Source organism: Artemia sp. Qi Xiang Cuo, chromosome 4 (genome assembly GCF_049724085.1).
Source record: "Artemia sp. Qi Xiang Cuo chromosome 4, ASM4972408v1, whole genome shotgun sequence".
Classification (NCBI taxonomy): domain Eukaryota; kingdom Metazoa; phylum Arthropoda; class Branchiopoda; order Anostraca; family Artemiidae; genus Artemia; species Artemia sp. Qi Xiang Cuo.
The window spans coordinates 88586904-88610811 of record NC_142797.1 but is presented as its reverse complement, the minus strand read 5'-3'; the positions used below and the strand labels follow the sequence as shown (position 1 = coordinate 88610811).

The 23908-nt window shown below is 36.7% G+C and overlaps 1 protein-coding gene across 2 annotated transcripts in view; it reads right to left on the bottom strand.

The window, feature by feature from the left end:
* The window catches only part of LOC148953599 (uncharacterized), a 185728-nt gene that overhangs the window by 75848 nt on the left and 85972 nt on the right, over positions 1-23908 (bottom strand). For both annotated transcript variants that reach the window (XM_089088603.1, XM_089088602.1), the window contains exons 8-9: positions 19514-23533; positions 10596-10736 (exon numbers count right to left, since the gene is read on the bottom strand). In XM_089088603.1, coding sequence (XP_088944729.1) covers positions 10596-10736; positions 19514-23533 — 4161 coding nt within the window. The remainder of the gene's footprint in view (positions 1-10595; positions 10737-19513; positions 23534-23908) is intronic.

Below are 23908 nucleotides of genomic sequence, written 5' to 3'. Positions count from 1 at the left end.
CGCTTTACTATGCCGATGAACTGGGGCGTTCGAAGTTTAGTTTCAGCATTGTGCTGCTCGTTCAAGGCCGATATGATCTTCTCGGCAACTTATTTTGAAGGGACTGTTAGACGCTATTCTGTACTATTTCGCTTTAGTAATGAAGAGTCAGCAAACTGTTCACCGGGAGCTAAGTTCATAATGAAGTCTTTCCGCTTTTGTGGACAGTCCAACTCGGCGGGAATACTTTTCACAATAACGGAGTACGTAGGTTTCTCCGCTTGGCTAGGAACAGTAGAATATTATGGTTGAGGCCTTGCAATAGGACCTGATTTCAACTGTTTCAAGCGTTAAACGATTAAATAAAAACAAGTTTTTTAACTGAAAGTAAGGAGTGACATTAAAACTTAAAACGAACAGAAATTATTTCGTATATGAAAGGGGCTGTCCCTTCTCAACGTCTCGCTCTTTGCGCTAAAGTTTTTCATTGTTTAAAAACAATTGAGTTGTGAGAAAGAGTAAAACTTTAGCGTAAAGAGCGAGGCGTTGAGGAGGGGACAGCCCCTTTCATATACGGAATAATTTCTGTTCGTTTTAAGTTTTAATGTCACTCCTTACGTTCAGTTAAAAAACTTGTTTTTTTTTATTTAATTTGTGAACGTTTTTGAATTAATACATGTTTTGATTTTGGCTCACCGTACATGAATAATAAAAAAAAAATTTTCATATTAATTTTACTTTTACTAGGTTAAATGGCTTTCTCGACAGTTGCTTAATTTTATTTACGAACGTTTTTATTAGTAATAAATATGCGTAACTTACGAATTAACTTAGAAAACGGCTGTATACTTCCCAATAACCAATACTATATGTAAACATTGGGTAAAGTTCATAACTTTCAGCCCTCCCCCTGAGGACTTTGGGGGATTAACTCATCCTAAAAGACATAGTTATTATATTTTTGACCATGCTGAACAAAATGGCTATTTCAAAATTTTGATCGGGTGACTTTGGGAAAAAATGAGCGTGAGAGGGGGCCTAGTTACCCTCCGTTTTTTGGTCACTTAAAGTGGCACTAGAACTTTTAATTTCCGTTCCAATGAGCCCTCCCACGATATCCTAGGACTAGTTGGTCGATGCGATCACCCCTGGAGAAAAAAACAACAAAAAAAACAAATAAACACGCATCCGTGATCTTTCTTCTGGCAAAAAAATACAAAATTCCACATTTTTGTAGATACGAGTTTGAAACCTCTACAGCAAGGGTTTCTGATGCGCTGAGTCTGATGGTGTGATTTTCATTAAGGTTTTATAATTTTTAGGGGGTGTTTTCCCCTTTTTTCAAAAATCTGGCAAATTTATCCAGCACGTAACTTTTGATGGGTAGAACTAAACTTGATGAAACTTGTATATTTGAAATCAGCATTAAAATCTAATTCTTTTGTTGTATCTATTGGTTTCAAAATTTCATTTTCTAGAGTTTCGGCTACTATTGAGCCGGGTCGCTCCTTACTCACAGTTCTTTACCACGAACTTTTTGATGGTTCATTTAACCAAGTTGATTTCCTCAATGTTTGCTAAGATTATGTGAAAGAATTTATATTTTGCCCGTCAGCTATTATTGAGGTAGCTGGTGGATCATGGTGTAGGTAGGGGATAGCACCTGATGTCTCAAAAAACTTAAATTTCTATGGCCTGATTTTCTAGCTCCTCGTGAGCCTCCAGACATATATAAAACAGTGTTGGGGGGGTTAAACAATACATTAATTTCTAATATTTATCAGTTTGGACGAATATAGGATGAGTAGCCTGAATAAAGGTGCTATGGCGTGATAACTGCATAATCCTTTCTTTTCTTTTTAGCATAAAAGATTATATTCGTAAGGTTCCAAAGAGAAAATATAAAGAAGTTGGGGGTATCTCTAGCATTTTAGAAAATTTTCAAGAAGAGGAAGGGACAACAACTCCCAGGAACTTGGACTTTATTGACATCAAAATGGAAAGACTGAGTCTTGACCTTACTTTATTTTATGCATTTGACAGTGTGTGGCAATGAAGTATAATTAAGAAACAATTCTTTGGTTATAGTGACCAGAACTCTAAAAGAAGATTATACATGGCAATCTGTATGTTAAAAGAATCAACGCTTTATGTTGATTCGAAATGGATACAATTCATTAAGTTTGAATTTACCAAACAAAACATAAAAGCCTGAGAAAATTTACCCCATTTACAAGAAAGAGAGAAACGGCATCAAACGGGCTAGACATTTTGTTGTAAATCTCACCGCCAAATTTAGCACATCATGAAACTCTGTTGTAGCCCGTCGACGCCCTATCTAACTAAAAACGAAATTTTCTATGTTTTTCCGAGAATGGGCATCACGAACTCTTGCTTGTTTGCTTGCTTGCTTGTTTGTGTTTTCCCTGGGGTAGCCGCATCATGATAATAGTTCTGTAATATCACAGAAAGGCTATATAGAAAGAACATTGAAAGTGTTATCAGTCTTTTGAAATAGTAAAAAAATTGTGCAACAGAAAAAATGCATTTTCTACCATTCTGGAACAAAAAGGCGATTTAGGACCAGAGAATGCAAAAAGCCATCAACATGAAACTTTTGAGATAGCCAACCAATTTAATAGCATCGAATAGCTATATGTTCAGTTTTCCAGTTTCAGAAACAGTAATGCCATGCTGCAGCAAATTCAGTCTTTAAGACGCACGTAATCCATACAAAATAAACGGTTAACATAGATATTTATTTTTAAGCTTCGTGAAATTAATTTTGTTCATTTGAAGATGGATTTAATTATGTATAGGTGTGCACGAATGCACATAAGCCCTTATGAAAGAGTACTAACTAGGCTTTGTGTGGGCATGGGTGTGTGCTTAAAGCCTCAAAATTGGGTTCTATGCTAAAATTTAGTAACTTTACTTAAATCTTCTGATGATTCAATAAAAAAAAAGTTTTTTCAACTTAAAGTAAGAAGTACTATTAAAACTTGAAACGAAAATGAATTATTACGTATATGAAGGGGCAAAGAATTGAGACAAAATTCAAACTTTAGCATAAATAACGAGGTTTTGAGGAGGGGGCAATCACTTTCATATACCTAATAATTTCTGTTCGTTTTAAGTTTTAATTTTGCTCCTTACTTTCAGTTGAAAAACTTTTTTTTATTTCATTTATCATCGTTTTTTAAATAATACCAGGAAATATGGCCCCAACTCCAAGGTGAAATTCCCCTCTCCAAGGAAATCCTTTACAAAATTCAATCCTGGTGAAAATTTACCCCTGACAATTATCCTTAACAAACCAGCGCTTAAAATTGAGACTGAAAAGAAAAAGCAAGACATATAAAAAGAATTTTGTTTAGGAATTGTGGCAAATTCCTCCAGTGTATAATTTCCCCTGACAAGTTCACCCCCTGGAAACTTCCCTCCCCATGAAAAATTTCTCCGTGGAAAAACACCCTGCAGAAAATTCGTCAAACCCCCATACGAAAATTTATACATACTTCCCAATAATAAATACTATGCGTAAACAATGAGAAGATTTTATAACTTAAAGACCTTTCCCCTAGGGCAGTGGGGAGTCACGTTATATCGAAAGGCATAGTTATTGGGCCTTTCAATGATGATGAACAAAATAACTATCTCACAATTTGGATCAAACTATTTTGGAAAAAAGGGGCGGTGGAGGGTGCCTATGTACCCTCCAATTTTTTTTATAACTTAAAAAGAGAACTAGAACTTTTAATTTTCGTTCAAATGAGCCATCATTTTGGGACCACTGGGTCGATGTGATCACTCTTGGAAAAAAATAAAATAAACACGCATACGTGATCTTTCTTCTGGGAAATAATACAAAGTTCAACATTTTTGTAGATAGAAGCTTGAAACCTCTACAGTAGGGTTTTCTAATCCATTGAATATGAGGATGTGAGTTTCATCAAGATTCTATGACATTTGGGTTTTTTCTCCCTGTTTCGAAAATCAGGCAAATTTTCTCAGGCTCGTAGCCTTTAATGAGTAGAACTAAACTTAATGAAACTTATATATTTGAAATCAGCATAATAAGCCAACTCTTTTGATTCAAAAGCCAATTCTATTAGTGCTAACATTCTGGTTTTATAGTATAAGTTTCCATTAAACCGGGTCACTCCTTACTAATAGTGAGAATGGTAACGGTCCAGGGTAAAATCTTACAACCTACCAATTCGGGCCAAAAGCTGTATGCAATAATGGGCGAACATGTAAAAAATATGCAAATGAGATACCTTTTTGAAACCTGTCTTCATGTAGGTCAATTATCCAAGTTATGATGTACGCCCAGTATCGCATAACATTAAATGGTCTTACTTGACAACAATAAGAATATTTTTATTTAGATTGAATGTAACCGGTGAAAATTTTAATTGCCGACAATCTAAAGGTAAGTCTGAGGGAATGGTGATTCCCACGCAACATTATATAAATATCAGAATATGATTAGAATATTTTCATCCTTTCACAAGTTGATTGATTTGATTGACCTAGCTTCATTTCTTGACTATGGTCACTATAATACACAAGTACCATATGAGGAGTCTGGTTAATATAAAATATTATTTGGTATTGGAGTATGCATAAAGTTGAAAAAAATTCATATGCATCTACTGAAAAAATGTGCATTGTTAGTTTAATATACATATGCTGATATTTATTCCTTAAAATATTAATTAATTGTTGATTTCTTAAAGTTATAAAAGTGAAAACATTTAAAAGAATTTTCTCAGTAAACTAAAAATTATATTCTAGCTTTTAGAAAGAATAATGTTTATAACCCTAATCAGGTTAGTTTCTGCTCGTTTTGAGTTTGACTTATTTTAATTTCTGTTTGTTTTGGTTTACTTTTATTTATTGATACTGATTTGTGATACTTGATTGCATGGTAGATTATTTGATTCTATTTTTGTTCATTTTTGGTTTAATGGAGTTCTTTACTTTAAAAAAAATTATTTTGTGCAAAAAGTTTTTTTGATTAATTTCTGTTCGTTTTATATTGACATAGTCTTTTTCAGGGAGAAAGACTGAGCCTCTTCTGAAGTTAAACAATCATCCCTTCCATAAGAACCTTTAATACCCTTTGGGCATAAATTGCAACCCTCACCCCTAATCTTTGGGGTTTATTTCAACCCCAAAAGCCTTGTTATATGACATATAGACTATTTTCAATAGAATGGATATCTCAAAATTTCTATTAGACGCATTTTGGGACAATAGGACGTGTGTGTAGGGGGAGAAATAGCTGCCCGCTGATCATTTTGACTCTTAAACAGACAGCAATAGAGCGTCTGATCACCAATCCAGTGAGCCTCCTTTGAAGTTTATATGACCAAACATTCTATAAAAACCCTCTATGTCCCCAGGGCATAAATTAAAACCCCTGCCCTGACGGCTGGGGGGATTTGTTATCCTCAAGAACAAAATTTCTAGACTTATCTGATAGGCTTAACAAAATGGCTATATAAAAATTTTGATTGGAAGTGTTTGGGGAAAATATAGGTGTGGAGGGAGACATTTGCCCTCTGATCACTTTCGACCAATAAAAAAGGCACTGGTTCTCTTAATTTCCAATCGAATGAGCCATTTTCGAAGCTTCTATAACGAAACTTTCTATAAGAACGTTATATGCCCAATGGCATAACTTACTACACTTGTCATGAGGGTTATGGGGGGAGGGTTTTCATCCTCAAAGACATAATTTCCAGACCTTTCAATTACGTTGAACAAAATGACCATACCAAAATGTTGATCGGAAATTTTGGGGGAAATGGAGGGTGATTCTCCTTCTGATTACTTTCGACTATTAAAAAGGGCAATAACCCTCACAATTTCAAATCAAAAGACCCCTTTTTGAAGTTCTTACGACAACACTTTCCATATGACATTATATACCCCCAGGGCATAATTTACAACCTTAGCCTTGAGGGCTGTGTGGGGTTGTCATACTCAAAAACATAATTTCCGGACCCTTCAACTACGTTCTACAAAATGGCTAGATCAAAATGTTGATCGGAAGTGTTTTTGGGAATGATGGGTATGGGGGGGGGGTATTCACCCTCCGATCACTTTTGACTATTAATAAGGGCACTGCTCTCAGTTCCCTATTGAATGAGTCCTTTTTGAAGTTTATACGACCTCGCTGGCAAATATGGAATTTCCAGAACTTTCAACTACGTTGAACAAAATTTCTATCTCAAAATTTTGATTGGATGTGTTTGGGGAAATGATGTGCATGAGAGGGGTTTTAGTGGCCCTTCAATTACTTTCGACTGTTAAATAGAGCATTAGCGCTTTCAATTTCAAACCGAATGAGCCCTTTTTGAAGTTTCTACGACAACGCTTTCTATAAAACCTTATATACCCCCAGGTTATAACTTACAATCCTTCCCTTGAGGCTGTGGGGGGAGTGTCATCATCAACGATATAAGGACTTTTCAATTACGTTTCAGTGAACGTGCAATAAGTACAAGTAAGCACAAGTAAGTAGCGTCGATGAGTAGCCATAGAGCGCCACTGATACAGCCGCATAATTAAAAATAATAAAAAAAGTTGAATAATTTTCAAATCCCAAAAAGTTCCAAGTCAGAAAAAGAAAAGAAAAGTGGTGCTACAAACATTATTTTTATAATAGTAAAAATCATGATTAACATATCTATATCATTCTAATTTTGTATTTTGAATATATTAAATGTGATTTTTTTTTTTTAAGTATATTTCATGTCAGTTTAAGACATGTAAGAAAAAGTTGAAAAAATCTATAAAAAAATTTAAAAAAGAAAACAAAAGTTAAAAAACAGATAAAAAAAAGTATAAAAACTGGGGAGGGGGCAAAAAGCTGGGGTGAAAGGGGGTATTGGGACTCTTGGAGGTTGGGGTCATTGGTGGTTCGAGTCCTTGATGGTGGGGTCCTTGATGGTTGGGATCGTTATCCACCGCAATACTTGATTTCTAGGGATTGTACTGGATTTCTAAGGATTGTTCTGAATTTGTATATTGAAGTTCTTTTCTCGGTCCCTACGACTTTATTTGTTTCAACTTTATGTATACTCCAATACCAAACAGTATCTTATATTAGCTGCACTCCTCATTTGGTACTTGTGTATTACAGTGACTATAGCCAAGAAGTGAAGCTAGCTCAATCGAATCAATAAACTTGTGAAGGTTTAATACATTCTAATCATATTCTGACATTTATATAATGTGGCGTGGGAGTCACCATTCCCTCAGACTTACCTTTAGATTGTAATTAATTAAAGTTTTAACTATTCACCTGTTTCATTCAATTCAAACAAAAATATTCTTATTATTGTCATCTGGTTTTATCCGAATATCCTAAGTTAAGGCCATTTAATGTTATGCGATACTGGGCGTACATCAAAATTTGGATCATTGACCTACATGAAAACGGGTATCAAAAATGTATTTTATTTGCATAATTCTTACATGTTCGCCCAGTATTGCATACAGCTTTTGGCCCGAATGTAACGTGTTTGGTAGGCTATACGATTTCGCCCTGGACCGTTACCGTTCTCACTACTCTTACTTATATTTAGTTACCACGAGCTTTTAAAAATAGAAGATGTTTTCGGAAGGGCGTAGGAATCTATCTCTGATCCTTAAACATTCATTTGAATATTTTTTTTACTTTAACTGTATTATTGGTGTTGGAGTGTGATAGCACTCCTCTTATAGTAGAAAATCTCTTTCCATGAAACATAAAATATTACATTCGGATTCATAGCGGAATAAAGATGCAGAGACAGGGAAGAGGGGTCATCAGGTCTACCAGGAAATGTCTTCAGGTAGTGTGGAGTGGGTGAGAAATTTACCCCAGGAAACAGATTTTATCGAGAATTAAGCATTAATACATAGTCTTTTTCTACTTATTCATAATATTAAATGGTTACTAATTTTCTATTGGCATTTTCTTCCTAATTCCGTTTCTGGGAGCTTCCCTATAATAAAGTTTTTTCTACGTATTTTTCTTTTGAATTTTTTTTTTTTGGAACCCTCTTTAAATAAAATTTATGGGATATTTCATTTCAAGAATGATCATACTTTTTCAAGCACTTTTTATGAATATTCAATTTAAGTGTAATAAAAAGGGTTGAAGGAAGGAGCTGCAACCTTCCATCAAGTTTTAGGAAGTCTTGGATCAAACAATCTGCTGTAACAAATTGAAACGGAAGATCAGCCCTTGTCATTAGAAACCGAAATACAAGTAACAATTTTTATTAAAATACAGGAAACAATAAAATCTATAATTTAGTTTGCTAAGCTATATAAACTATTATTTATTTTGCATAACTGTGTTTTGGGCTACTCAGCTTATGCCGGTATATTATTTTGAACAGATGCCTGATATCACAAAGAAAATCATTGAAAAATAAGAGCTGACAAACTGTCAGACTTTGTTTGGCAAGAACCAGGTTCGTAGTTAGAAAACACACAACAGAAAGAAAAAAAATCTTTTAAGAGGCTTAGATGACATGACGTTCGAGGTTCGAGGAGAAGTCCGAGGAAAGAGTTTTTTAAACCATGGCAGTTTTTACATTAGGAATAAAACCCAAGGTAGGTAGTAAGGCCTAAGTGCCACGCAAATAAAAGGGGAACGGAATATATTTCAAAATTTAGGAAGGGAGATATTTGTTTCAATTATTTTTTTCAAGAAAAATACCAAAAAAAAACATTTTTTATTGAAAGAACCCTAAGAAAAGGTGTTTTTTTTTTTAAATCTAGGGAAATATCTCCCCCACTTCCCAGACACAAATTTGACGTCTCTACTAAGACATTGCAATATTTAGCTGACAAACATACAATATTTTTTCTTTATTTTTTTTTATTTTTTTTAATCTGCAACCAATTTTAAGGGAAAGATCACATTATGCCTCTAGAAAATTTGATATGTGCTACTGATGCCTTAATAAGAAAAGTAGCAGAACCAATAAACGAGGAACTTTCATCCATAGAAAACCAATATATAGTTTGTTTTGTTACACAGAAAACTCTTAATGATATTCTGCATTGCTTTCAAAGTAAATATCCATGGCGTCTACTTAACCTATCAGACATAGACTCTCTTTTATTGCCCCAAATATCAATTTGGATACAAAAAAATTAAAATAGACCCTTAGATACAGGCAGTAGACTCATAAAGTCCAAACCGGCGGCGCTGATTTCCATTTCGAGACACTTCGGCCAGGAAATGCAGTGGAGGTTTGGGGGACAGCCATCCTGTGTTTTAGCACACCCTTCATGCTTATCTTCCATGGATTTCTCCACGTACCCAGGAAATCCATTTGCCATCTACATAATAATAGTTTGCGTAGTTTCTTACTATACAAGATATTTTAATTTTAAGGTTTTTCATCAAAATTTACTTGCACATGAATACTTGCATACTTTATAAATAAGAATGAATTTTGCCTAAAAAGGGTGAGATATTGATGGAACTAAGCTATGAAATCCAGTATGTATGAGAGCCCTGAAGACAATATCTACAAAATGTAATATTTATCCTTTTTCTTATTAAGCTAATGAATATTCAGACCTATGGAATATTCATTACGTTTGTATTCTAGTTTGACTGAGGAAAATACTAAATCAGTTTAACTTAAATTTTGTATACCAAGTATTGACTTGATGTACTGAATAGCCATAGAGAGAAATGTTGGTTTTTATCGTCAATTTCTAGTGAATATAATAAAGTGAATGCAACAAAATGATTATAAATTGATTACGTATAACCAACATGCTATTAAAAATATTCAGGTCAATCACCATGATTCCGATTTTGTTTCTGATACTATTATGAAACTTTTTTGAAACGGTATGATACCTTTAACACAACTCTGATTCTGAAAATATCTTTATTCTAGTTTCACCAGAGAGAAGACTATAAATCAATTTAGCCTAAATTTAGGATGTGAAGCATCAATCTAATATCATGTAAATCCTTTAGCGGAATTGGTGGTGGTGTTTAAATAAAAATTAAGTGAAAATTAAGATTAAGATAAATTAAGTTGAACGAAGGTAACTTTAACAATATTCTAGTTGAACACAAGGATTCTGATTCTAGATAATGATAAGCTACTCTGATACTACCCATCAGATACTAGTGAAAGATACTAAAGTTCAGAGCAGTTCTCATTATAGTTCAAGTTCGAACAACTTAAATTTAGGATACCAATTATCAATTTCAAGTTTTGCTAAGACTCGTACAGAATTAGAAGTTTTCCATGACGTTATTTGTTTTTTTGTTTTTTGTCTTGGGTAGTTAAATTTCATAGCAGAAACGATATTTTCAGTTAAATCCCTATATTTGACCAATTTAGAATTTGAACAGAATGATAGAAACTCTTTTTGTGCAGACTACTTTAAATGACTTTTAATCAGGTATAATAAAAGCACCTTTAAAAATCTTAAATTTTTTTCCTTATGAATGAAACAGAAAATAAGAAAATATTGAACTCATAGATAAAAATAGAAAACTTTTTTAGTTTAACCCGAACCTGAATCTTAATCTTATAGTGCCAAAAAAGATTATTTCACTGAAAAGTAATCCTTACCTATACTGCAAAAAGTATCGTTGTCTTTGGTTACTTCTATTGCAGGAAATCCACACACACATTTGTATTCAGATGGAGTTAAAGGCACACATTTCTGGTTTTGTGACAAGCAGTTATTATTTAAGCAAGGATCTTCGGTTCCTGGAAATGATCATTTGTTAAAACACAATGTAAATTTTGCCATAACAGGAACATATTTGCTTTTAACTAACAAAAACATTCGCTGTAAACTCTGATGAAGAGGGCCACTCTGTATGTAACCAAAATATCCAGAGATGTTTTGTTGTTTTAATGTCAACAAAAGGAAATGTCCCTACTGAACTGTTATTTGTGCGTAAAGTAAGATTAGTGGGTTGCGGTTTTTTGGGTGTGTGTGTTGTCATAATATACGCAAACCATAGAAAACACATAAGCGAGATTTGACCAAAGAAATTTATTTGGAGCTATTTGAAAAAAGTATGTATGAAAAGGGTATTAACAAGATCAAAATCCCGAATGAAGGATGTTTGGGAACAATATTTTGATAATAATAAAAAAAAGTAGCCCTACGAGATATTAAAAGATGAAAGCATATTAGTAAATCCCTATTAAACCATAGCAAGTCAGGACTTGTGGTACGTGGTTTATTTTCCATGTGCTACCCCTGGAATACTGAATTACTACAGGACAATTATGCTATTGGACGAACGGTTAGTATTTAATGTATAGGCATCTTAGCTTTGGAATGCTATTTTTTTTTTCCTTAGAAAAGAAGGAAAAACTAGAATAATCTGCTGGTAAAACGTTTTGTTTGTTGTTCAAGATTTTTCACGGCATTTAATCTTTTGCAAAACTTGGCTATATTATTTAAATGTGCTTATTCACAGAAAAAGGGCAGGGGATAAAATCATATTGGAGACATGTCTCCCAATTATCTTATTATTCTAGAAATAGTTAGCCTATTTTAATATTTGTAAAATTTGAATCGTAAACCAACTCTGATTTTGTTTTAATATTTTAAGTATTTGATATTGTGCTTTTTTCATCCCGTCTTAGTGTTCTTATATCCAGCAAAAAATAACATTTTTTTTAGAATAATTAAGAATATTAGTGATATCTGGAGATAATTTGGATTGAGCATTTTACCTATTCTAGGTTCCGAAAAAAAAAATCATGTGTTATTTACTCTTTTTAAACGAACGACTGTGTTTGTATTTATTTATATATTTTGATCCGACACCATTTTTAGGGGTTTCAAACTTCTTCTTTGTTTTACTATGACTGTGTTCGCCGTTTATGATAATTTAGCTTGCTCACTTGAAACAATAAAGATTTATTGACTTATAATTATAAAATGGCGTAACCTAAACCTAAAAAATTAATAAATTTTTAGGCCTTTTCTGGTTTCAATTCTAAAAATTAGGATTGTTGCTATAACTTTAAAAATTATTTTTGCCCTGTATAAAATAAAACCGCTCAATCAGGACTGCAGCTAACGCTGCAACTACAATCATCATCTTGTATATGAAAAAGAGCACTTGTATATACCCCTACCTCTCAAGTTGTTCATGCATTAACGCAGTGTAAACCAGTTTCATTCGCTAATTTCTTTCAACTTAGCGTGAGAAAAGACAAAGAGAAGTGACAGAAAAGATGGCAAATATATAATTTGGGTTGTATATTTGGACATTAGGGGGGAGAGGGTTAAAATATTTGGACAGTGTGAAATCAGAATATGGTTCTTTCTTCATAATATGCAGAATAATTGTAGCTAACACATATTGCATGAAGACCTGCCGTACTTTACCCACTCCCCATCCCCTAATGTGCAAATGTATAGCCTAAATTTGTTTCTAAAGTGTTTTAGTTTCATCTCACTTAGGTATATTTTATTAGAATTAACCTAACTTCGCTTCTTGAGCGGTAGGGGGTATATCATACAAGTACCTGAAAAAGTTTCATAAAGTTTCAGTTTTCGGTCAAAATTGACATTACTTTAGATATTGGTTTTGTTAACTAAAAAAGCCCGTAGATATTGTCATTTCATTTAAAATTAGCCCATAAACCAGTCCTTGTGAGACCCTTCTAGCTAAGGAGAAGAAAAATGGAAAGAAAAGGAACAAAGATGCAAAATGTTGTGGTGGCAATAAATTTACTTGTTTTTAAAGCTAGTATATTTTCCTTGTTGTTTAAGCCAAGGGACTTTAAATCTCTTTTATAGTATTTTTGGCCAAGGCGGTTCCAATGGCTTACTTTGTGTTTGGATCTGATCCCATTTATAAGGTTCTCAGTTTTTTTTTTCTTTTTTTTTTACCATGGGTCATGTTCGTCTTTTACTTGGTGGCAGTCACCAAAATTTATGTATATTATTTTTTGTAGCAGCATCGTGTATTTTGAAAATTTGCAACTTGTGATATTTTGATGTAATTAATAAGGCCAAGATAGGTCACTATGATGGTTTATCATTTTCTTTTCTTTTTGTTATTTTCACGTCGTGATATTTATTTTCTCAGATTTTAATTCGTCAGTGTGTGACTTGAAAAACGCTAATTACCTGTTTTGGCGGAGAGCCGCGACACGAGCTAGTTTCGTTTTTAATGAATGATTTGTTTGAAATTCTCAGATATTTCCTGAACTTTGAAGAATAAAGAGCTCAGTTGGAAAATCTTTGCACTTTGTGAACTTAGATAGGGATAAGGGTTCCTGATCAAGACCAATTTTAGGACTGGGGTTCTTATTATTGGTTGCAGTGGCGAAAGTTGCCACATTTGGTGTCTGGCGGAGGGATAAGATTCCTAAATTTGGAGAGGCGTTGAACGGTGGATCTGGAATGGGGACAAAGTGTCTACTATTCCCGCAGGTAATTATTTTGTTGTTTTGTACAATTTTAGCTTTCCGCCTTTGGCTTTTAAGAAAAGTCTAAACCTAATTAACTAATTCAAGTTACCAATATTTTTCTGTTTTTCAGAACTACAGTTTTCCGTTTAGGGTTTTGAGAAAAGTCTAAACTCGATATCCACGTTACGACAATTTTGCTGTTTTTATATCCTTTCAGTTCTCCTTTTAGACTATTGAGAAAAGCCTATACTTTCCAGTTAATTATATCATGAAACCTGGCAACCAAATTTTTTCGTTTTCCTAATTGTCGACAAAGTGGAGTGAAATTTCGCCGGTAATTGAGGCGGTAAAGAAAGACAATAATTTCGTAAACCTTAGAGAGATTATAGGATTTTTTTTTAATATAAGAAAAAAACCTTCTTGTAACCTAAAGTGGATGGGTCGTATGCCCGAGAATCCTACCGATTTTGTGAGACAGACTAGGTCCAGTTGACTGGCTCGAGTTCACGTAAAATTACCCGACACTCTAAACGATAGAGCATCAGTGATTTCTAAGAGGAAGACTAAAATAGATCCAATTAAAGAGTTTATGTCTAAGACGGAACAGATATTTCAGTCAAATAAAACAGAGGTTGTAGGTGGGGCTGACAGCTTGGCGGAGGGGATGAGTTGTCCTTACAAGAAGGGAGAACAACAGAGTGTGAAGCTTTTGCCCGAGGCTATTTCTGAAACAGCAGATAGTAAGCCAAGGACAGAGAAAGCGGAAGGAGAGGTAGGGATAGAAGTATTGCCAGAAGTTTCAGCAAGTATTCAGGTCTTAAGTAATAATAATCTGATTCCAATGGACGCAGCACAGTTTAACCAGCTTATGACATTGCACATGCAGCTTATGACAGTACAAAACAACAAGAATGGTGGGTCAACCTGCGGCAAATCATCAGCAGCGTACAGGAGAACAAGCCAAAATCAGGCCCAAGCTAATGAAGCTGACAGATAGTGACGACATGCTCATTTTAAGCATGTTTGAGAGCACTCCGATGACAAGTGGCTGACCTAGGGAACAGTGGGCTATAGAGCTGTATTCAGTTCTATTCGGTCCCGCATTGGAGACGATTTCAGGTTTATCGGCGAATACATTTGCTGATTATGATGCGGTTAAGACAGCAATACTTGAGAAGTATTCTGTCACAAATGAAATGTATTGCAGACGCTTCCGAAGAGGAATAAAATGATCCTAGCGAGAATTTGGAAGGAAACTGGCAACCAAATTCAATAGATGGCTCAGTCTAACATTGCTGAGAGTGCAGACAGAGAACCTGACGGCAACAAGCATCCCGCCAGCCAGAGTGTTTTTGGCACTGGAGGATGTAGAAGACATTTTTGAGCTTTAACAGGTGGAACAGTTTACGGAGGTAGTACCGTAAAACCTTCAGGTAGCCCTTCGTGAGAGGCAGTTTAAAACTCTTAAAGAGGTTATATCTTTTGCAGAAACCAGTGCTCTAGCTCGTAAAAAAAACGAAAGATGGTTTGATGACGGGTGGCGATAACAGAGACTAGCGTTCGGGCAAGGAAAGAAGGTAACAGAGGAGTTTTAACGATAAGCGTAAAGGAAAGGAGATCAGTCATCAAGCGAGAGCTGATTCCAAGGAAGGGGGCTCGCGCTAGAGTCGCCTAGCAGGAAATAGGAGAGCCTGCTTTGTGTCGGACTAAACGTCACACGTTGCGAAGATCTGTCCGAGGAAAAAGTAGCAGCCAGAAAATATTTGCGACAGGGTTTCCTGGCTAAGGGCCTGGAAAGGCCCGATCCCCAGGAGTCGGCGGGGGCAGCGGTAGTTTTTCATGGCAAAGTAGACGAAAGGAATGTTGAATTACTCTTGGATAGTGGAGCAGACATAACAGTTCTGCACTCGGAGTTGGTACCAGAAGAGTCAGGGTGCTGGAAGGAGACAAAAAGCTTAAGATGTGTACATGGTGACACACGAATACCCTACAGCAGTAGTGGACGTAAGGGTAAAACAAGCAAATAGTTTGCTTGTTGAACTTCCAGTGAAGGTTGCAGTCTCGGATCGGTTAACAAAGTAGTTCCTGGTAGGAAAAATTTTTCCAGATTTCTCGAGGCTGGTAGATTCGGTCGTTGATGTGTTTTTGACAACAAGAGCCAGAGCAAGCAAGCTGGCTGAGTTAGAAACGGATATTTCGGAGGCAAGACAGTTTGACGTTGACGACTAAATTTTTTCTGGAGGAGGAAAAGCCCGGAAGAGTCGGGGGGCAGAAGCATAGAGAAAGGAAGGCCACCACTCAGAGCAAGTCAGACGGAGAGGAGGCTCCGATGAAACCTGGACAGAAAGGGAAAGGTTTTGCTGAGTTAAAGAGGATGGATGAGACATTGCAAGAATTCTGAATGCGGGATAAGGCTGATCCTACGGAGGCAAAAGATTTCATGGTAAGGGATGAGATCCTTTACCGAGTTGTCAAGGATGAAGATCAGGACAAGCAGAAGTGGCAATTAGTGGTTCCTTCAGCCTACAGAACAGACTTGCTAAAGTGGCCCATAATTTAACAATGGGAGGGCATATGGGCAGGCAACAAACTACCGATAGGATTCTAGAAAGATTCTTTTGGCCGAATGTTTATCTGGACGTAGCAAAAAATTGCCAAAAGTGTCATGACTGCCTGATGACAACCAGAAAACGCCAGATAGAGAAGGTGCCATTGCAACCACTCCCGATCATTGAAACTCCTTTCCACAAAATAGGAATGGACTTGGTGGGACCTCTAGAGCGTATTAAAACCGGTTTCAAATGGATCCTAGTGATAAGCGACTATGCAACTAGATATCTGGAGGCAACACCGCTTCGTTCTACCTATTCACAGAAGATGGCTGACGAGTTGATTAAGCTTTATTCTTGAGTGGGGATACCTTCAGAGATCCTGACCGACAATGGAAGCAACCTCAACTCCCAAGTGATAAAGAGACCATACGTGGCCTTTGGCATTAAACCTCTTCGTACCAGTGTTTACCACCCGGTGGCGGATGGATTGGTTGAGAGGTTAAATGGGACCATAGTGCAGATGCTAAGAAAATCTGTCAGACACGAGCCGAAGAATCGGGATCAGTATCTTCCTTATCTTTTGTTTGCCAACAGGAGGACTAAACAGGCTTTGACAGGTTTCTCACCATTCGGGCTGATCTATGGGCATCACGTCAGAGGACCACTAGATGTGTTACAAGAGGAGTGGGAGGAGAAACAGAAAGGTAGGTCTGAATCGGTAGTCAGTTACCTGGTCAATATGCAGAAAAGTCTTAGAAAATGGACCCAGAATGCACATCAAAACTTATTGAAAAGTCAGGAACAACAGAAGACCAGGTATGATCATGACCGGAAACCCAGAGAGTTTGAAGCGGGAGAGGAAGTGCTGGTTGTCTTACCGTGTTGAAATAGTGAACTTGAAGTACAGTGACAAGGCCCATAAATGATCATGAAGAAATCCGGGAGTGTGGATTACCTGGTGGAGTTTCCCGAGGAGAAGAGAAGTCAAAACCTCTCCAGGTAAACCTTCTTTGAAAGTACCATAGGGTAAATCCGAATGTAATCTTATTTATTCAAGCAGATAACTATGCGGACACAAGTCTCGAAGAGATAACGGACTACAAGGGCGCAGGAAATAACGAAGACTTCGAGGAAGCCCTGCAGACATCCATAAATAGAATTTTGGGTCATAGTAAGAGAAAGGAATTGGCTAATATGTTGAGAAGATTCAGAAGGACCCTCTCGGAGAGACCATGGAAGACTGATCTTGTGATAAATGAGGTCGATACAGGCAGTTACTCACCGGTGCGGAATAAACCCTATCGAGTTCCAGCAGCAAAGCTACACCTGGTAGGAACCAAAGTGGCTAAGATGCTGCAAGAAGGAATCATTAGAGACTTGGAGAGTAATTATGAGTCACTAATAGTACAAGTACCAAAGACAGATGGGACGGTGTGGTTTTGTGGCGACTATCGGGAATTAAATAAAATTTCAAGGCAGAATTGTTACTATTAATTGAATTGAAATTCCTGATTTGCCACCCAATGAATTGAAATTAAACAAGAAATTGGTGATTATGCCAATCCACAATTTAGATCTTTTACAGAGCATAGGCATTGGAATATTCTTGGTTGTAACTTAATTATACGACAACGCAACTAAAGCAAACGTATAATGTTTGGGGAATTGCTGGGTAAGAGATGTTTTTCGTGTATATGGAGTCGTACGAAATTACACACAATTTAGAATAAATCGAGGCAGCTAAAGCAAAAGGAATGGGAAAATGTTTGTGGTAGTGATGCACAGAAAAAAAGGACAAATGGGATCTGTAGACAGATTACATCCGACAGAAAGCATCACAATGAATTCTATATGAAAATAATTGGCAATAAAATCTGCTGTCAGAAAAAAAATGACAGAGATTATCATGTCAAATCATAAATGAAATGTGCAGTAAGAAGATAAACAACAGGGAGAATCAAAACGAGTCCCAGAAATAAAAAAAAAATGAAGAAAATGGTTGATTTTTAGATGTATTAGCAGGAAGGAGCAATTGAATTCCTGTTATAATTTCTTAAATAAATTAAAATTGTTGATTTGACAAGTTATGATTTAAAAGTAAAGAATAGCCCTATATTTATGCTAATAAATACTTGGAGAATCAGATATATACCAACATTCCTACATATATGCATCGTTGATTTTTAAATTAAAATCAAGTTGCCATCAAGCCATGGCTAACTAGAGAAAAAGCCAAGACAGATAGTCTGAGTGACAGGCAAGTCTGGCATAACCTTAGCATTGTCTAAAAATAATGCCATATCTCTGTTGATAGATTGTCTATAATCCATTCATTCATTCTAAGGTAGAGCTAAGGCAGATATTGATATAACTCAGCGATGGATGATCGGGATGATTTTGGGTTTACTCATGACGGACAATGTCCACTGGACTTGAATGCAAAACGGGGGACTGAATTTATAGGGACCGAATATATACAATGGATCAGTACTTTGTTTTCCAAAAGCTTTATTATTTAATTACCCCGGATGATTCTTCGCATATTTACCACAACTCTTATTCCACTTATAAATGAACGTCAAAATATATGGATGAACAAGCGATATTATCTCCACTCCAGGACAGTTTGTAGACTGATCAAGAAAAGCTAACTTATAAATTTCTGATAAAATCAAAACTTTTTTTTCTTGATTATTATAGGATAAAATGTCTATTTCACACAAACGTACCCTGAGGGCCATATTTAATTATTACTATTAGCTATTTCACTTGAAAAGTATGTTTTTTTTTTATTCGTCAGCATGGAATGAATACCTTTGCCAAAATCGTTGTTATTAACACAGAAGGAGCTAGTTTTTTTTATTCTTTTTTTTATTTTGTTTACTAATACATATTTGTAATTTTTTAATTTACTTATGGGATGTGCTTTTATGTAGAGAAGTATCTCTTGCATCCAAACCAGCGCAAGCTCCAACCGAGTGTCTTGTTAATTTGATATTTTGTTTTACTCAATCTTCTTATAATATAATAAACTGAGTTTTAAGCTATAGTTTTAAAATTATTACTCCAAAAAATTATAGTTTAAACTAAGTTCACTACAGTTGAAAACAATCATGGATCTGTTTGGAGGATAGCGACAAATATATATTTTTTAAGGTTTTAGGAAACGTAACTTATCAAGTATTATTTTCAAACTCATCCAGCTTTATGCTCTACTACATTTCGCTACTGATTTGCCATAATTCAATAGAAAATATCCCCCTTCTTATTGAATTGAATTTGTAGAATCAAATAAATAAAGTCATGTGTGACTAAGATGATAAAGAAAAGACAAAATCGAAAACTGAGTATCAAGGAAAAAAATAAATAAAACTAAAATATACTTTTAGTGCTTTGTGAAAAAAAAACTTGTGATGCTTTTCTGATGCTTTTGATGCTTTGTGAATATACCTTGATGCACTTGTGAAAAAAACTTGGACCTGATTTTATTAAAAGTACAAAAGTACATTAATAGTGTCAATTAATTAAGTAGGAATTACGATTACTTACCAGGTGGCTCTGTAGGTGTAGTTGTAGAAACGGTCGTTGTAGCAGTAGAAGTTGATGACTGGGTGCTGGTTGACGGAGTTCTCGTTGTTGTGATGGGAGAGGTTGTTGAAGCTGTCGTTGAGGTTGTTGTTGAAGAAGTTGTAGTTGATGTGGAAGGTGTTGTAGAGGAAGTGACAGTAGTTGTTGAGGGTGTTGTTGAGGATGTTGAAGTTGATGACTGAGTGGTGGTTGTAGGAACACTTTCCGTCGTTGTGGTGGGAGTGGCAGTCGGAGTTGACGTTGAAGTTGTTGCTGTAGATGTTATAGTTGATGTGGAAGATGTTGGGGAGGAAGTGACAGTAGTTGTTGAGGGTATTGCAGAAGATGTAGAAGTTGATGACAGAGTGGTGGTTGTTGGACCACTTTCTGTCATTGTGGTGGGAGTGGTTGTTGGAGTTGACGTTGAGGTTGTTACTGTAGAAGTTATAGTTGATGTGGAAGATGTTGGGAAGGAAGTGACAGTAGTTGTTGAGGGTGTTGTAGAAGATGTTGAAGTTGATGACTGAGTACTGGTTGTCAGAGTTGAAGTTGAGGTTGCTACTGTAGAAGTTATAGTTGATGTGGAAGGTGTTGGGGAAGAAGTGGCAGAAGTTGTTGAGGGTGTTGTAGAAGATGTTGAAGTTGACGAAAGAGTGGTGGTTGTTGGACCAATTTCTGTCGTTGTGGTGGGAGTGGTTGTCGGTGTTGACGTTGAGGGTGGTACTGTAGAAGTTGAAGTTGATGTGGAAGGTGTTGGAGAGGAAGTGACAGTAGTTGTTGAGGGTGCTGTAGAAGATGTTGAAGTTGATGACTGAGTGGTGGTTGTAGGAACACTTTCCGTCGTTGTGCTGGGAGTGGCAGTCGGAGTTGACGTTGAAGTTGTTGCTGTAGATGTTATAGTTGATGTGGAAGGTGTTGGGGAGGAAGTGACAGTAGTTGTTGAGGGTATTGTAGAAGATGTAGAAGTTGATGACAGAGTGGTGGTTGTTGGACCACTTTCTTTCGTTGTGGTGGGAGTGGTTGTTGGAGTTGACGTTGAGGTTGTTACTGTAGAAGTTATAGTTGATGTGGAAGATGTTGGGAAGGAAGTGACAGTAGTTGTTGAGGGTGTTGTAGAAGATGTTGAAGTTGATGACTGAGTACTGGTTGTCGGAGTTGAAGTTGAGGTTGCTACTGTAGAAGTTATAGTTGATGTGGAAGGTGTTGGGGAAGAAGTGGCAGAAGTTGTTGAGGGTGTTGTAGAAGATGTTGAAGTTGATGAAAGAGTGGTGGTTGTTGGACCAATTTCTGTCGTTGTGGTGGGAGTGGTTGTCGGTGTTGACGTTGAGGGTGGTACTGTAGAAGTTGAAGTTGATGTGGAAGGTGTTGGAGAGGAAGTGACAGTAGTTGTTGAGGGTGCTGTAGAAGATGTTGAAGTTGATGACTGAGTACTGGTTGTCGGAGTTGACGTTGATGTTGTTATTTTAGAAGTTATAGTTGATGTGGAAGGTGTTGGAGAGGAAGTAACATTTGTTGTTGAGGATGTTGTTGAAGATGTTGAAGTTGATGACTGAGTGCTGGTTGTTGGAGCTTCTGTTGTTGTGGTGGGAGAGGTTGTTGGAGTTGAAGTTGATGTTGTTATTGTTGAAGTTATAGTGGATGTGGATGGTGTTGCAGAGGAAGTAATAGTAGTTGTTAAGGGTGTTGTTGAAGAAGTAGAATCAGGAATATTGGGGCTAGTTGTTGTCATTCTTGTTGTGGAAGAGGGAGGAGTTGTTGAAGTTAATGTCGAGGAACTTGTTGAAGATGTTGAAGTTGATGACTGTGTGCTGGTTGATGGAGTTTCCGTAGATGGAGTCGTTGTGGAAGAGGGAGTAGTTGTTGAAGTTAATGTCGAGGAAGTTGTTGAAGTTGATGATTGGGTGCTTGTTGATGGAGTTTCCGTTGTTGTGATGGAAGAGGTCGTGGTTGAAGAAGTTATAGTTGATGTTGAAGGTGTCGTAGAAGAAATTCCAGTAGTTCTTAAGGTTGTTGTTGAAGAACTAGAATCTGGGGTTTTGGAGCTAGATGTTGTCATGCTTGTTGTGGAAGAGGAAGGAGTTGTTGAAGTTAATGTCAAGGAAGTGGTTGAAGATGTTGAAGTTGATGACTGGGTGCTGGTTGATGGAGTTTCCGTTGTTGTGATGGAAGAGGTTGTGGAAGGTGTCGTAGAAGAAGTCCCAGTAGTTGTTAAGGGTGTTGTTGAAGAAGTAGATTCTGGGGTTTCAGGGGTAGATGTTGTCATGCTTGTTGTGGAAGATGGAGGAGTTTTTGAAGTTGATGTCGAGGAAGATGTTGAAGATGTTGAAGTTAATGACTGGGTGCTGGTTGAAGGAGTTGCCGTGGTTGTGATGGAAGAGGTCGTAGAAGGTGTCGTAGAAGAAGTGCCAGTAGTTGTTAAGGGCGTTGTTGAAGAAGTAGATTCTGGGGTTTTTGGGGTAGATGTTGTCATGCTTGTGGTTGCAGAGGGAGGAGTTGTTGAAGTTAATGTCGTGAAAGTTGTTGAAGATGTTGAAGTTGATGACTGGGTGCTGGTTGATAGAGTTTCCGTTGTTGTGAGCGAAGAGGTCGTGGAAGGTGTCGTAGAAGAAGTACCAGTAGTTGTTAAGGGTGTTGTTGAAGAAGTAGATTCTGGTGTTTCGGGGCTAGTGGTTGTCATGCTTGTTGTAGAAGAAGGAGGAGTTGTTGAAGTTGATCTCGAGGAAGTTGTCGAAGATGTTAAAGTTGATGACTGGGTGCTGGTTGATGGAATTTTCGTTATTGTGATGGAAGAGGTCGTTGTTGAAAAAGTTATAGTTGATGTTGAAGGTGTCGTAGAAGAAGTGTCAGTAGTTGTTAAGGGTGTTGTTGAAGAAGTAAATTCTGGGGTTTCGGAGGTAGATATTGTCAGGCCTGTTGTGGAAGAGGGAGGAGTGGTTGAAGTTAACGTCGAGGAAAATGTTGAGGATGTTGAAGATGATGACCGAGTGGTGGTTGTTGGACCAATTTCTGTAGGACCAATTGAGGTTGTTGTTGAAAAAGTTGCAGTTGGTGTTGAGGGTGTTGTAGAAGATGTTGAAGTTGATGACAGAGTGGTGGTTGTTGGACCAATTTCTGTTGGACCAATTGAGGTTGTTGTTGAAGAAGTTGTAGTTGATGTGGAAGGTGTTGTAGAGGAAGTGACAGTAGCTGTTGAGGGTGTTGTAGAAGATGTTGAAGTTGATGATAGAGTGGTGGTTGTTGGACCAATTTCCGTAGTTATGGTGGGAGTGGTTGTCGGAGTTGACGTTGAGGTTGTTATTGTAGAAGTTACAGTTGATGTGGAAGGTGACGCAGAGGAAGTGACAGTAGTTGTTAAGGGTGTTGTTGAAGAAGTAGATTCTGGGGTTTCTGGGGTAGATGTCATGCTTGTTGTGGAAGAGGGAGGAGTTGTTGAAGTTAATGTCGAGGAAGTTGTTGAAGATGCTGAAGTTGATGACTCAGTGCTGGTTGTAGAAGTTTCCGTCAGTGTAATGGGAGAGGTTGTCTGAGTTGACGTTGAGGTTTTTATTGTAGAAGTTAAAGTTGAAGTGGAAGGTAATTCAGAGGAAGTAATAGTAGTCGTAAAGGGTGTTGTTGAAGAAGTAGAGACTGGGGTTTCAGGGCTAGTTGTTGACATACTTGGTGTGGAAGATGGAGGAGTTGTTGAAGTTAATGTCGATGAAGTTGTTGAAGATGTTGAAGTTGATGACTGGGTGCTGGTTGTTGGAGTTTCCGTTATTGTGATGGGAGAGGTTGTCGGAGTTGACGTTGAGGTTGTTATAGCAGAAGTTACAGTTGATGTGGAAGGTGACGCAGAGGAAGTCACAGTAGTTGTTAAGGGTGTTGTTGAAGAAGTAGAGACTGGGGTTTCGGGGCTAGTTGTTACCATACTTGTAGTGGAAGAGGGAGGAGCTGTTGAAGTTAATGTCGAAGGTGTTGTTGAAGATGTTGAAGTTGATGACTGAGTACTTTCTTCTATATAAGCTGAAAAAATTCAAACTATTATTGTCTTGAGTAATATTTATTGACATCACAAGGAAACTTAGTGTGGGTAGCCCCTTCAATTGAAGTTTTTTTTATTATTCGTAGTCATTTCCACAAAGCCTGGAACGTTTTGTATCTTTTTCATGCCTAAATGTTATAATAATAGGAATCAGGAACCCCAAATTGCTGTAGAATTGTTTCACATGCTAAGCAAACTAATTATAAATCTAGCGAAGTGGCATTAAGTTCATTAGAAGTTTAACGTGCATCGTAAATTTTATTTCCTCAAGTATATTTCCAATATAAATATTTTTTGTTTCTCGTAGAGACCATTTCTTTGGTACAGGGAATATAATTGTTTCGAAGAGACTGATA